This window comes from Candida orthopsilosis, assembly GCF_000315875.1.
Source record: "Candida orthopsilosis Co 90-125, chromosome 5 draft sequence".
NCBI lineage: Eukaryota > Fungi > Ascomycota > Pichiomycetes > Serinales > Debaryomycetaceae > Lodderomyces > Lodderomyces orthopsilosis.
In genome coordinates this window covers 1,248,784-1,264,103 of record NC_018298.1, presented here as the reverse complement: position 1 = coordinate 1,264,103, position 15,320 = coordinate 1,248,784, and the positions used below count along the sequence as shown (strand labels likewise).

General features: G+C 38.2%; 4 protein-coding genes across 4 annotated transcripts; 2 read left to right on the top strand and 2 right to left on the bottom strand. All coding sequences in view use genetic code 12, as the record gives it.

The window, feature by feature from the left end:
* Positions 1-1,326: 1,326 nt before the first annotated feature.
* On the top strand, positions 1,327-2,418 carry CORT_0E05690 (Fcr3 transcriptional regulator; the record flags this gene model as incomplete). The annotated part of the gene is made up of 1 exon (XM_003870234.1): positions 1,327-2,418. One exon carries the CDS (start codon positions 1,327-1,329, stop codon positions 2,416-2,418), a length of 1,092 nt encoding a protein of 363 aa, XP_003870283.1.
* Positions 2,419-2,678: 260 nt separating this feature from the next.
* On the top strand, positions 2,679-4,448 carry CORT_0E05680 (Sti1 protein; the record flags this gene model as incomplete). The annotated part of the gene is made up of 1 exon (XM_003870233.1): positions 2,679-4,448. The coding sequence occupies one exon, from the start codon at positions 2,679-2,681 to the stop codon at positions 4,446-4,448; it is 1,770 nt and encodes a 589-aa protein (XP_003870282.1).
* An 845-nt stretch (positions 4,449-5,293) lies between these two features.
* CORT_0E05670 (Hal9 protein with Zn(2)-Cys(6) binuclear cluster) lies at positions 5,294-8,866 on the bottom strand (the record flags this gene model as incomplete). Its single annotated transcript, XM_003870232.1, has 1 exon — positions 5,294-8,866. One exon carries the CDS (start codon positions 8,864-8,866, stop codon positions 5,294-5,296), a length of 3,573 nt encoding a protein of 1,190 aa, XP_003870281.1.
* A 3,511-nt stretch (positions 8,867-12,377) lies between these two features.
* CORT_0E05650 (Tac1 transcriptional activator of drug-responsive genes) lies at positions 12,378-15,302 on the bottom strand (the record flags this gene model as incomplete). The annotated part of the gene is made up of 1 exon (XM_003870231.1): positions 12,378-15,302. The coding sequence occupies one exon, from the start codon at positions 15,300-15,302 to the stop codon at positions 12,378-12,380; it is 2,925 nt and encodes a 974-aa protein (XP_003870280.1).
* Positions 15,303-15,320: the final 18 nt, after the last annotated feature.

Genomic DNA, 15,320 nt, shown 5'->3' with positions numbered 1-15,320 from the left:
AAAAAAAAACTAAAGGAAAAAAAATTAAAGTTCAAAAGTTGCAACTGCAAAAGCGGGACAACAACAAATCGGGAAAATGAAACGAAACTCAATTCGATGCGTCAATGCACTTGATGAAATTTTTCGTTAGCTGTGTCGCCTATCTCTTCTGGGCCGTCAACACCCATTGGTCAGATATTATAAACTTCTCTATCTGCAGAGCGTTTTGGTAAGGAGTTTGTCCCGGCCCGATTCCTAACATGGAAAAAAAAAAATTCTTTTTCAAATTGCCTTGTGATGAATGGTCGTGTGCAACCAAATGTCAAAGATGGACCACATGCTATGTTGAGATGCTATTGGTAAGTTGTCAACTCCTCACAAGAAAGTGGGTGACCAATAAATCGATAAGAGAGATATTTAGAATTGTGAAAAGTATTTGAAAATTAAGGGAAAACAGGGTCCTATTTATATGTTGTTGTTTTGTAAAACCATTTCGCTTATTGACGGTAATGTCCCAAGGTTGAGCCGCACGAAAAACGGTAAAGCGAAAGTAAATCATTTTCAATAAACCCGCAAAAACAGCATAGCTATAACACAATTGAGTATTTAAGCAATGACAGTTTATGTAGACAAACGAGGATTGGTATGTTTTTTAAGACTACAAATATGGTTGTGGGTAACTAACATCTTAGCTAAAAATTTGTATCATTCTTGAGACAAATCGAGAAAATGTAGGAAAATGGATGAATAAGAACATCAGTACAAATAAGTTGCGTCTTTCGACTAAGCAGAGCTTGTTACATTCTAATACTACCATTATAAACACTACAGTGATTGAGCCTCGTAGATACAAATGTCTTGTGATCATATAAATTGCTCACCGGGATTTAACTGTGTTTATGAGACGAAAGTTTTACAACAAATGAATTCAGTCTGCGCTAGTCAGCTTAAGGGAAAAAAAAAAGATGTTAGTACTAGCTGGAAGAAGTCCAGGCCAAACTCTTCAACCAGCGAGCCATTTTACAACTGTCAAATTTGATTAAGGTCGTGCATTTGAAGAAAAAAATACAAGACAATCAGAGGAATAAAGTTTATCTGTTTTGAACTTCAACGCACGACCCTATTTTTTGAACGTCACTGCAACAATCTAAATATATTCCTCAATAAGCAAGAGACTATATTCAATAGGTGTTGATAATCACACGAATAAAATCTTATTCTGTTAGGCATATTTGAATTACCAGAGCTTACACTACTAATAGAGTGAAATATTTTGATATCACTGCTTCTCAAACCCGACCCCGAAAAAACCCAGCGAAATTTCGTTCTCTTACGGCTGATCACGAAATGTCCTTTAATACTCAAAGTACGCCTATGTTTTGGAACAATGAACAATATCTGACGCCTAATTTGGCTAACCGGAAACAGGAAGGTGACCCATATGGAGAAGTTGCCGAATTTGCAGAGTTGAACCAAGAGAATATCGCTTCGTTCAACCAGCAACAAAATGAACCATGTGATCCATTACATGGCCAATCTGAGCAAATGCAATATAACATACCAAATTTTCAAGATACAAATGACAATTTTGCATTTCAAGACCAACAACTAGCATATGCTGCTCCTCAGAACGGATATCCTTATCACGATATACCGCCACAGAATTCAACTCATAATTCACAGGGCAATGTAAGTTATATCTCCAATGACTTGTCCCCACATCATGTCAATAACAACCATCTTGCTTCACCCGGTACCTCGGAGACATCAGCAAATTATGACATTGACAAAAAAGTCTTGAGTGAGCAGGTCAATGGAAACAAAAGAAAGTCAAAAAGGCAGTTGTTAGATGAAGAGGATGCAGTATTAATCGCTAGGGATGATTCCGAATTAACTGAAGAGGAATTGCAGTTGAAGAGGAAGGCGCAAAATAGAGCTGCCCAGCGTGCGTTTAGAGAGCGTAAAGAAACCAAGTTGAAAGAATTGGAAGCCAAATTATTACAGAGTGAAGAAGAGAGACAGAAATTGATGGAACAACTCGAGATAATCAGGAAGCAAAATTTGTCTATCAGTACAGAGAATGAGATTTTGAGAACTAATGAAGGCTCACTAATAGCAAGTAAAGCACCAGTAAACAAATTTCATTTCCCACAATCACAAGATGATTTTATCAATGAGATAACCCGTGGTACCAACCATCAGGTGAAAAGAGATTCCATCAATAAAGTGTACGACAATTCTGAAGGCGAAAAATTGCTAGCTCTTGGGGCAGTATGGGACTATCTACAGATCAAAGCCGAGGAGGCAAATTTGGATTTGACAACCATTGATTTCAATGAAGTTATGGATAAGTTGAAAGGTAATGAGAAATGTCATGGATATGGTCCTGCATACCCTTTGAGTTTAGTTCGGCAAGCTGTGGAGGCCAGCTTCAAGTGAAGTATAGGTTAGACTTTATGTATTACGTACTGAACGAGATGTGAATAATATGTATTAACAATGTCGATGGCCTTTGCGCGTCGTGTACCATTCTGTTGGAGCGGCTTTCTGAAAGAATGTTCTAGCAAAAAATTCAAAACTCTCTCTCACTTTAAATTTTTCTCCATTTGCCTGAAAATATAAGAAAGATCAATTTCAGACCTTACCAGTCATCAGACCAAAACGTATCCCACAATCCGATAAGATCATCAAAAGCTAATATGACGACGACTGACGAGTACAAAGCAGAAGGTAACAAATACTTTGCCGCGAAGGAATTTGAAAAGGCAATTGAGTCATTCACGAAAGCTATTGAAGCCTCACCAGAACCCAACCATGTCCTTTATTCTAATCGTTCCGGGTCTTATGCATCGTTGAAAGAGTATGATCAGGCGTTAAAGGATGCAGAAGAGTGTATAAAGATCAATCCTTCATGGGCCAAAGGATACAATAGAGTGGGTGGAGCTCAATTTGGTTTAGGAAATTTGGAGGATGCACAAAAGGCTTATGAAAAGTGCTTATCGTTGGACTCTAACAATGCTCAGGCTAAGGAGGGTTTGAAGTCTGTTGAGAATGCCATCAAAGCACGTAATTCTAGTGGTGACATGGGATTGGGTGCTATATTCAGAGACCCCAATTTGATCACAAAATTGAAGAGCAATCCAAAGACTAGTGAATTAATGAAGGATCCTGATTTGGTTGCTAAAGTGTTGCAGATTCAAGCCAATCCTCAAACAAATGCTACTCAACTTTTGTCTGATCCAAGATTAATGACTATAATGGCAACATTGATGGGTATAGATATGGATTTTCCAGCTGATGCTGGTAACTCTTCATCTCAGGGTGAGAGTGATACTTCAAAATCAGCTAGTCAACCAAAGGCAGAGAGTGAAAAGAAAGAGGAACCAAAGGCTACAGAAGAAACAAAAACGGCACCTGCAACTGAAGAGACAAAAGTTGATAGTGAGGGTGATGTAGAGATGAAAGATGCACCACAAGGCGATAAAGATGCTGCAGATAAGGCAAAAGCAGAGGGTAACACACTTTATAAACAACGCAAGTTTGATGAAGCAATTGCAGCTTATGACAAGGCTTGGGACTTGAATAAAGACATCACCTATTTGAACAATCGTGCGGCAGCGGAGTATGAAAAGGGAGATTATGATGCAGCTATAGCAACATGTAACAAAGCTGTTGATGAAGGAAGAGACATGAGAGCTGATTACAAACTAATTGCCAAGTCATTTGCTAGATTGGGTAACACATATTTGAAAAAGGATGATTTAGAGCAAGCGGTCAAGTACTTTGATAAATCATTAACTGAACATCGTACACCAGATGTGTTGAACAAATTGAGAAGCGCCCAAAGGGAAATCAAAACCCGAGAAGCTAAGGCTTATATTAACCCTGAGAAAGCCGAAGAGGCTCGTTTGGAAGGAAAAGAATATTTCACCAAAGGTGATTGGCCAAATGCAGTCAAGGCATATGGGGAAATGATCAAGAGGGCTCCCGAAGATCCTAGAGGTTACTCAAACAGAGCTGCCGCATTAGTCAAATTGTTATCATTCCCCGATGCTGTCAGAGACTGTGATACTGCCATTGAGAAAGATCCAGATTTTATCAGAGCATACATTAGAAAAGCCAATGCGCAATTATTGATGAAGGAATATAGTCATTGTATGGAGACGCTTAATGAGGCTCGTGAAAAGGATTCAAAATTGGGAGGTAAAAACTTGCATGAAATTGATCAATTATTTGGCAAAGCCAGCACCCAAAGATTCCAAGCCATTGATGGAGAGACTCCAGAACAAACTATGGAAAGAGTCTCGAAAGATCCTGAAATTGTCCAAATATTGCAAGATCCAGTAATGCAAGGAATCTTATCTCAAGCAAGAGATAACCCAGCAGCATTACAAGAACACATGAAGAACCCAGAAGTTGCCAAGAAGGTTAATATGTTGATTGCAGCAGGAGTTATTCGCACCAGATAGGTAGCCGATGTTTTAGTATTTTTGTAGATAGATGAGGTTAATAACTGTGGGTTTACAAATGTATCTATAGTATCATCGAGTAATAACTCAACGCTTGGAATCATAGAAAGTGGTGAAGGCTTTTTTTGTACCATCGGATATTCCTTTATTTCCACTGACAAGCGCCCCGCTCTTTCTTGTTACTTACTATTTTCCTTTCAATTTAAGAAGTTGTACATTTTGTGAATTTTGAATTGTTTCTTCTAAACAATAAGAGCGAGTCAACTCTTATTGCATGAAACTAAGAGTCTTAATTTTGGACTTTGTCATTAGCAATGTAATTTCAAACAGTAAGAGTTTTTTGAGTGCCTTTCTTCTTGACATTAATATGCACATGTTGATAGAATTCTTTTGGGGAAAAAGTGAAAAAGACGACACAATTGATAAAGCCATGTTGGCACAGAAACGATAATTACAACTATACTGGGAGAGTATTGTTAATTTACACTATCGCCTGTTGTCAATTGGGTGGCAAATTTGATCACAAACTCTTTATACCACTGAGCAGGTTTGATTTCGGGTCCGTTTGAAGTACATTTTCTGTTGAAGTCTATTCGGAAATGTGTTGCTGTTTTGCTCCGGAGTTTAACTTGCAATGGTGAAGAAATATAATCGCCAACACGATAACTACTTTAATTATCTACATTTTCTCTTCAGTTTTGATTGTTTTATTCTATATGTATATGTAGTAATATACCGTTATCGTATAGCTTCCCCAAATCGCCCCATCAATAATAATCATCCCTATTATCAAAACAAAGCTGTCAATATCAAGAGTGCTACTATTGAAAACCCATCCTTTTAACCTAGTCATTTTCGTCAAACAGCCTTGGAACCTCATTCATGTTCGACCCACTCATAAAGTTATGGTCAAACTGAGCCAACAGATCCAGCTGCGGATTGTCATTGGCCATGACATTGTGATCAGTCATGTGATCAAAAGATTCAAAAATAGTAGGCACAACTCCTTCAAGTTGGGTGCTTTGTGGATCTAACGTAAAGGGTATATGCAGTTGTTGCCCAGATGGCTGTTCCCATTCAACTTGGTAAAACTGTGGAACGGTGTTGGATGAATATTGAGAATGATGAGATGTAGTTGGTGATGAGTCCAGATATCTTGGTGCATAATTTGCCAAATAATGCAGCTGGTGATGCTGTGGCGGCGGTTGTTGATGAAGATGACGGTGTGGTTGTGGTTGTAGTTGTGGTTGTAGTTGTGGTTGTAGTTGTGGTTGTGGTTGTGGTTGTGGTTGTGGTTGTGGTTGTGGTTGCAGGTGGCGTGAAGCAGGTCGAGAAGCCAGCGAGACGTGATGTATTTGATGCAGTTGACGAGGGTGAGATCCGGGGGCATAATCCTGCTTATGAGCCTGGGGAGTTTGACGCTGCAGCTCCTGATTGTAAGCTTTTTCGCCTTTATCTGATTGTTTTGCTTGAGGTGTATACAATTGGTTGGCGGGCATTGAATGTGAGGCATGGTGTGTGGAAGGATTGGCAAATTTCTGTTTACTCTGTTGATCAGTAACATCGGTAAGATGATCCTCATAGTCTTGCGATCTAACCTTTGTCGAATTCAGTGGCGAAATAGCATGCTTTAAAATATTATCAATCTTCTTTCTAGAAGGGGTTTTATCATAATTGTCATTGACAGTGTTACTAATTTCACTACTAGCACGAGTAGACGTATTGGCATTTCCCATGCTGCTACCATGGCCGCTACTGTTGCTGTTGCGGGTACTGTTGGCGTTGCTACTTCTCATACTCTCGTTATTTGACGAATTTGGTTTTGAACTTTCCCGTGTACCATCATTGTTACCACCAGATGAAGATGCGATATTAAAAAAGTTGTAAGCACGGAACCACATTTCGAATAATCTAGACGTTGAGTTGAGGTTGACTCCCAATTGGCTGTCGGATGTGTAAAATTCAGGAAATTGTACTGGTAAATCTAAATGTTTTTGCAATGTCTTGTTTTTGGAAAATAATTTGCTCTTTACTTCTTCATTGGTAATATTCGAGAAAATCCGTAACAAGTATCTAGTAGTCAAGTCGTATAGACTTTGACGAATGCAATTGCGTTGGATCTTAATAGCTTTATTCTTGTAGCTGAAAAACTTTAGTGAAGTTTCAATCATAAGTTTTAAATCCAATTCAGCTTCAGAAGTATTAGGATTGGCAAAGTGTGAACTGGCCAAATGACAAAAAGCAGCAAAAACTTCGTACATATACCAGCTGAATGAAGAGTAAGGCATCGATATCAAATCCAGGCCCTTCACAATGTGTAGTACTGTTCTAGCACTTTCGAGAGAAATGTTTCTACATTCCTTTATCTTTCCAATCAATGGTTCATTCTCTTCTGTGAGTGGGATCTCCTGAATTGCAGTCCGATTGACTGTCATCAAATGCTGGTAAAAGTTCATATACATGGCAAGGATGTTGTCTTGTGCTGAATCAAACGCCATAACTTGATCCAGTGGTTTGTTCTCTGCTTTGAAAAAGAACCGAGGATCGTTGTAAAAGCATATGGTAATTGGAGGCTGAATTATATCGGCTAGGTCTTGCATATCCTTGTTCATTTGGTCAATGTAAGTCAAAATCTTGCTTAATTTAACATTCTGCGACGAGATACTATAGATCAAGTCAAAGGTTTGCAACCGTATCTTTGTCATTCTATACAAGAAATAAGCAGCACATCTGTGCAACGTCTTATTCTCCTGTAATTCATTCAATTTTGACACATCTTTCAGAGTCTTTGCCTCCTCCCATAATGTACGCATTTGTTCTATGCTAGATTGCACAACGGTTGCCGTAAATTTGTCATCATCAATAAGACTAGCCAGTCTATATTCTCTAGCGATTACTGGTTTACCAAATCGGTAACAGTATGATACCTCAAACGTTTGACAAAACCACCATAATCTTTTACGCGTGTTGTGCTCGTGCCAGCTTAATCCATCGTAGGTTTCTATCCGATGAAAACCCAAATCTTGGGCATATCTGACAGCTATAGCAATTGGAACATGAGTCAGTTTAACTGAAGACATCACCGTTTGCAAATAGACGACGAATATTGCCAATGCTTGAACCGTTTCAACCCCTTCACTACACAACACTAATCGATTATAGTAAAACACAGCCGAAAAGAAACACTTGGAGTCGATTTCAACCAATTGCTTATCACTTACCGTCTGTAAAATTGACGATGAAGATTTCGTATCTTTCTTCAATGCGCCCACATTTCTTTCATCAACAATAACAGATATACAAAGTCCTATCAGAACCGTCATAATCATCAATTCCGACCAAGTAAATGACCTCAACTTTGAATTGGGGCCCTTTGTATAAACTTTCTTGTTGTTTTTGAAATAACTCTCAAATAAGCTTTTGACATAGGATGAATCACAAATATAAGAGACCATATATATATCATCAAGATAGTTTAAAATTTCAAGTGGGATTGATAAATCGGTAAACGTGTTGTCCATAAGATCGGTTCTATTGCGAATTGTAGTCTTTATTGGTTGACATATAGAATCCATGAATGCATGCGAGAAAAAGTTGTATATGATGCCAATGTGCGAAATATCTTGAACTTCAATTCGATTGTGTGGACCCAATCCTTGAAAAATGTTTTCCAACGATGACTTTGTAAAAATATCAATTATCGAGTGAGATCCAAACTTGTTATTTTGGACTTCTGGAGATGTGGCGTTATCGCTGGTTGTTTCAGTTTGTTGCTTGTTTTCTATTCCTTTCTCTAATCGAATTTCATTCTCATCATCATCAAGATTTGTCGGATGTGACTGATATTGGTTATCACTCGCCAGCTGCCTGGCGCTCCGTATTTCATCAGTCAACACACCAAGCAAATTCTCAATTCTATCCAATCGCAGGTTTAATTGTTGAATTGTTTGGGCTTTGTTCAGTTTTTGTGGTTTTGAAGGTGGTGGTAGTTTGGGCGCTTTGGGTTTCTTCTCCAGATCAGCTACATAAACACATTCTCCTTCGTTGTTCTCTTGACAGTTGGAACATGGCAAGTTTCCATCACATTTAACTTTCTTTTTTCGACAATACGTACAGGCTTTTGAGACGCGAGGTCTCTTTCTTTTAAATCCCTCGGGTTGTGGATCTGAAATATGAGTTGATGAATTGAGTTGTCTCGGCGACAATGGTATTGTGCTATCTTGTGTAATTGTGCTACCGCTCGTTCCTATAGAACGTAGTTTAGGTCGACGAAACACGCCGATACTTAGTGGCTCGTCGGTTGGTAAGCTCATGGTTTGATTTTGTTGTGGTTGCGACGACAAGCTCGACGCATTGGATTGTGACATCAGGCTTTGATGTTCCAGCTCGGACTGTAGATTGTTTAAGGGATCAGGCATTCAAGATATTCTCTTTTGTTTCAAAGCCTCAAGGGTCGTCAGTTTTGCATGGGTCACTGACAGAAGAATTTAAAGGGAAAATTATAGTGGCAATTAGCTAGTGATGTATATGACAGTAGACTCCGTTTCGATGTGTGGCTAGTATTTCGTTCCATAAAACTAGGGAGCGATCAATGAGTCTCTTCTCGGGCTTGACAGGTAGGTTGTTGATGTATGAGTAGAATCGATATGCTTAGATACACCTCGAACTTTGAATGATGTGTTAAGGAGTGAATGGATTGGTGAAAAGTCGTGAAGAACTTGAGAGAGAGAAAAGAACCAAATAGATTTAAAAAAGTTGAGGGCCAGGAATAATCTTTACCCTTATGATATGATCCTATCCGTTTGATTTCTACTCCTTCTATTATAAAATGAAGTCTAACAATAGTAATTATAATAATATTAATGCTTCTTGTTTTATTGTTCAATGCTTTCCCTTTTGTAACCTCTTATTATTATAACTTTTTGCTTACTGAGTTTGTACTTCAATATAAAATTGTAACAAACAAACTAAATTCTCTCCTACATAGAAAGTTACTTATTGGTTTCACTTGCCATAAAGTACACAATAATGGAATATAGTTGGTTATAAGAAATACCGAAGAGGGGTAACCATAGTAAACAAAACAAAACAAAAACATTACAGTAGTGAATTGTACAATGCACAATATTGACTGATTATCCGTTCCTTGTTCTCTTACTCGGTTGTCGTCGGCATTAAAACTACATTGGGCGATAAGCCGAACTCAATTTGCCTATCCTCGTTGTTGCATTGTCTGTCAAACCAGGTTTGTGTGAATACACTAGTTTACTATCGATAATTACAGCCCGGGGAGAAAAAACCACCTTATCAAGCAATGTAAGAACGCTGGTATGGTTTTGACGCCCACCACAGTATATACAAAAAATGCTCCACAACATAACCACAAATATTTCATTTTTGAGGCGTCATTAACATAGCCTATTTGCTTTTGCAAATCACTTAAGGCGGTGGCCTCACCTTTTCTCGTATTTAGTACTCTATGCGCAGAAGATTCCATTTTGATCCTTCCAATTTCTTCAACGTTCAAAAGTATTTGTGTCTTGTGAAAGAAAAAAGCTAGCAGAAAATTACACAAATTGTGTATTTCATCCACTTGAAAGAAAAAAAAAGGAAAAGAAAGAAGACAAAGACTAAACATCTGATTATTGTTCCCTTGTGTCTTTTACTCTGATTTTGTTCAACGTTCTCTTTTACTCGGCTTGACATACGTTCAAAAGGGTAATGGTTTACCCTAGGGAGTCTTATTGGGTGAAAATGATGTCACCTGCGAGTATATCGTGAAGAAAATTGGGCGTTATTAATACCATACCATACCAGCTCCGGTTGTATCAAGATCAAGGTCACACAACTATTTTTCATTTCCCAGTAACCACTAGAAGAATTGATGCCACCATGCAGGGAAGAAACCGTATTCCGTACAAGGTGAAAAATAACCTTATCTTGCTCTTGACCTCTTCGCATATACGCATGACGCTTTCTTGTCTTTGACTTCTCAGCGTATACAAATACGACATATTTTTGCCGGCCTTTTTATCGGTTACCTTTAGGTGTACATACATAAGGCGAAAATATTGGATTCATTTCTCTTTCCGTATTTCTTTCTTCTTGTTGCCTTATCGCACTACTATCAACAAGCTATTCCTCCGAAGAATCTATTATTATATTTATTTCAAACAGCTTTTGTTACCATTTGTTGTGTATGGCTTGGATATAAGCACTATAACAGCAGAAATAGTATGACAAAAAGACAACTGAGGTAGTAGAAAATCAAATAGCACGTGAAAGAGGACAATGACATCCTCTAAGTTACTTAACTTTTAGTTCGTTTAGTATTCTGCCACTAACATTAAAGTCTACTAATTTGAGTGCTTTGGTCATCGCCAGGAAAAAAATATATATTTACTGCTGCTAAGGGGCTTTTTTATTTTTTTAATCTTCTGATCTGGTATTAAAAAAGCTTGCGCTTGATTATACTTGGTATCAAAGACTTAAAAGCTTAAACCTATGAAACGATAAAGATCAATATCTGTGGAAAAAATATAAGATCCTCGATTGAAAACTACACTTTGTACGTCAACAATAAGAGCTTTAATTCAACTTTTGATAAACGCTAACAAAGTAAAGGAAGGGTCGTGTAACAAGGTGAAACATGCAAAGGAAGTCCGGCTTTTTGACACAGAAGAAAACTTTCATACAAAATACAACACACAATTGAAATTACACAAACTATAAGCTATACACGCTACCAGCCAACAATAAAATTTCAAAATTTCACCTTCAATAACGATTAGAAACGAGCGTTAACATTCCTTTTTTTTTTCATTTATAGGATCACAAGAAGTTTTTGAAACATTTCCAAGTAAATTCCACTTCATAGCTCTTGGACTCTGCTTGCACTCATAACAGCGACCATCTCACCGTTTGATACTGATAGAGTCTTTAATAATGCATAATCATATTTTTTTAGTCTCTCAGTCATCGTTGCTGTAAGCACATCATGCACTCTGTCGCCTATAATTTCCCGTTTAACTAAAAAATTTTTCACAATAACAAAACACAAGAAATGGGCAAGTTCTTTTGTGGTAAAACTGTGGAGGCTCTGGTGGCAAAAGGGAGTAGGAAATTTCGCTAATTTGTGCTCAAAATTGAAACCAAATAATCAAATACTTTTCGTCTGCCAAGTTAGGAGAACAAAAGTATATCAAAAATTTACAACCCTATCGAATTAAAACGTCTATTATACGAACCGCGGGGAAAAAGCACCTTTGGCTTGACAGATGCACATGCCTCTGCATCATTAGTGAACTTTTCTTGATGTATAGCTTTATTGCACCCGGAGAAAACCGAATTATGGGTGTTGGCGACATTATAATGTACAGTTTTAAGAACCCAACAGTTACATAGTTTCAAGCAGGTTATATAAATCGAGTATTTGTTTCTCCACTCATATTCATGTGATGGAGAAAAAGAAACAATCATTGTACAACGACTTGTTTCCTTCAACTTCCTTTCCTCTGTTGAGGCTAATCCTGCTTCAATCAGTCAATAAAGCTCACTTTAATACGCAGTGTGGAAGAGGGGAAATAGATTGAGCATACGAAAGTTTCACTCGTCTAAGATTGCACCTTAGAAAGAGCCGACGTGATTTACTATCTTATACAAATTTATGCGAAAGGAAGGAAGGAAAAGACGAGGACCACCGACATACGGAGGATGGGAGAAAACTTCTCTTAAACTTGCCAGAACTTTCAATACCAAAAGGTACTACGACTTGCTACAAAACTAAGTTTCGGTAAATGCCGTGTATTTATAATTTACAACATGTGAAACAATCACACTTGTAGTAAAGACACCTTCAAAGGGTCTCATTATATACAAACAAGACATTGCTGACACTGTAGTTTAACTGCCAATGTACCCCCATATCCCTTATATGCCCAAGTTATTATCAAAAAAGAAATTAGGCATACTGTTCATCTGACTCAAAAATATATTCAGAACCCCATCAACACTCGACTGATCTGGCACACCACCATAACCATCTATCACGGAAGCTGCATTTCCTTGCGCATTCGACATTGAAGTTTGAGTTGATCTCAAATTAGACCCATTTGGTTGATGGTGTACTTGATCCACTGGATGAACAAATGATGGAATTGAATTCATTGGAGTTGATATTATTCCAGGTAATTGATGATGATGTGACAGTGGTGAAGGATAAGATTGATGATGATGTTGTGGTGGATATCGTCCACTGGGGTTAGTTGCGTTGTGGTTAGTATTGTTACCTTGATCTGGATGCATGATATTAGATACAGCAGGGTTGTATCTTGGCGATGAAGCATATGGGCTTAGGTTATTCCCCATGGAACAAATTGAAGAAGATGCTTCCAGACTCCATTCATCACTAGTCTCAAAAAATGATTGGCCAAAAAACGCGGGGAACTTGTTTGAAAATTCGGTAGTTTCTTGATACAATTCAGGGAATTTCACTTGAACACTATTCAAATGAGTTCTTAATGCTTCATCATTTTGTACAACTGATACTCCTGTTTCATTTTCATAAGCTGTTATAACAACTTTCAACATTAATCGTATAATCAACTCAATTGATACACCTCCTCGTGTACGTAAATGTTTATCAGGTTTGGCAAAGTCGCCAACAAAATCAAAGAACCCCATCGATGCTTCAGTCAATAATTTGATATCATCGGTGACTTCTGGTGAATTTGGATGATTCAATACAGATCCACTTAGGGTCAAAAATGCAATTATAGGGTAATATATCACCCAATTGATAAATGTGGATTCAACAGTGTTTTTATCAACTTGCTTCATCAATACCAATATAGTTCTAGCGGCATCTAATGACAAATTACGGAATTTCAAAATTTGACTTCCGGCGTCAACCTTGTCAGTTTGCACAACAAATGGGAATCGATTAATCACCATCAAATGGGCAAAAAAAGCCAATTGTCCTCCAAGGATCACTCCACGTTCAGCTTCAGGAATCTTACGATCGATAAAGTGAAACAATGGATCATTAAAAAAACGAGGTCTATCATCTTCTGAGACATACTTTGCCAACTCGGACATTTCCAGATTCAAGTGCTCCAAAGCATTCGATAATGTGTCAAAATCACGCAACCTTGCTGAAGCTGAGAATAGTAAGTGGTAAGATTCTGACTTGATTTTTGCCATGAGCATACCATAGAAATGATAATAAAATGTTGTATCTCTAAACGACTTCAACTTTTGCAACAAACGGAAACTTAGCGGTTGTGTTGGATCTCCAAGCAAAGCCTCATCAGCCACTGCGATTGACATTTGACGATCCATCTCATCTCCATCAAAGTTGGAGTCCAAGTAAGAAGTTGAGCCTTGAATGCATGCTGTCAACACATCTGCATCAGTACACGTAGTGACATCTTCAATGTTGATTGAAGGTGGCTTACCAAATCTGAAGCACAAGTCAGTGTCATAATAATAACAAAACCACCATATCGTCCGTCTTCTATCTTGCTCTTTGTCGCTTAATTTGTTAAAGTATTCAATTCTATGCAATCCAATCTCTTGTGCGTATCTCACTACAACTGCCTTAGGTATGTAGTTGATATGGCTTGTGATCCAATTTGAGTCGCAATAGGAAATCAATAACAATATACCTTCAATAGTTTCTAAACCTTCACTAACAAGACATAGTTTGTGGTAGTAGTATATAGCATTCTCCATTAGCTTATCCTGCAAATGGTATAGCTTGGTGTCTTTTTTATGTCTTTTTTTATCCATCATTACATCCAATCCCATCATTAAAGCAGAAGTCATGATCAAAAATTCTGACGTGGTGAAATTTCTTCGCTTTGACGAATCCTTTAATCCATCATAATATGATACAAACATTTTTCGTACCCTTTCTACCTCAACAAGAAAGCTAATCATAGGTATCGACCCGTATCCATCTACCAACTCCATCACCAATTCAGAATCTGATGGAAATGGCCGCGTCATCAACTTTTGCTTTATATGTGCATCAATCAGAGGTGGTTCAATCCATTTGTTCAAAAACATATTCAATTTATTATGACACACGAGCAAAGTGTTTTTCAATGGTGCGATGCTTTCGGTACCTCGTGGACCCAACTTTTGTTCCATCCAGTCCAATGATTCCCTGGAGAATATTGAAAATATTGACTGGGCGCCTATATACAGTGAATTTCCTGCTATTCTTGTTAGACTAGAGCCACTATCACCACTGGGGTCAGCCGCACTTTCCCTCGAATAACCAAACACTCTCTTGTGCCCTTCATTACCACGCTCCGATGCTGCTGAAGACGCGTCTCGCGAGTCTAAATCCATGGCAAATCCTCTTTCGGAGTGGAGTTTGTTAGTTTTGGTTACACCTGCCCGATTTGCAAGTAATTCGACGGTCTCAGTCAACCTTTCAATAACATTTTCAAGCTTTGCCATACGAGAATCCATCGAGCTTGTGAAGTGTATACTACTGCCTTGCTTCGGTAGTACAGTTTCTTCCCTTGGGTTGGATTTACCGCGATTCTTGTGACTCGTTTTCTGCACCTTTGATTGCCTCTTCGTCAGTCGCTCCGAGTACAGACAAACTTTTGGCTTTCTAGACTGTGTACAGTTCTCACATGGATACGATCCATCACACTTGATCTTCTTTCGCCGACATATATCACAGGCTATTTTGATTCTTTTCTTAGCACCATCTTTGGAATCAGTGTCAGTTCCGGGGCTGTGATTTTTTGATAACAATGCATCGGGATTTTTCCCCTGTGAGGGATTGTTGAAATTAGTGTCAGTTGCAGCCGTTGGGTTGTTAGTGGCTTCGCTCATCTTTATGAAAAATCAATA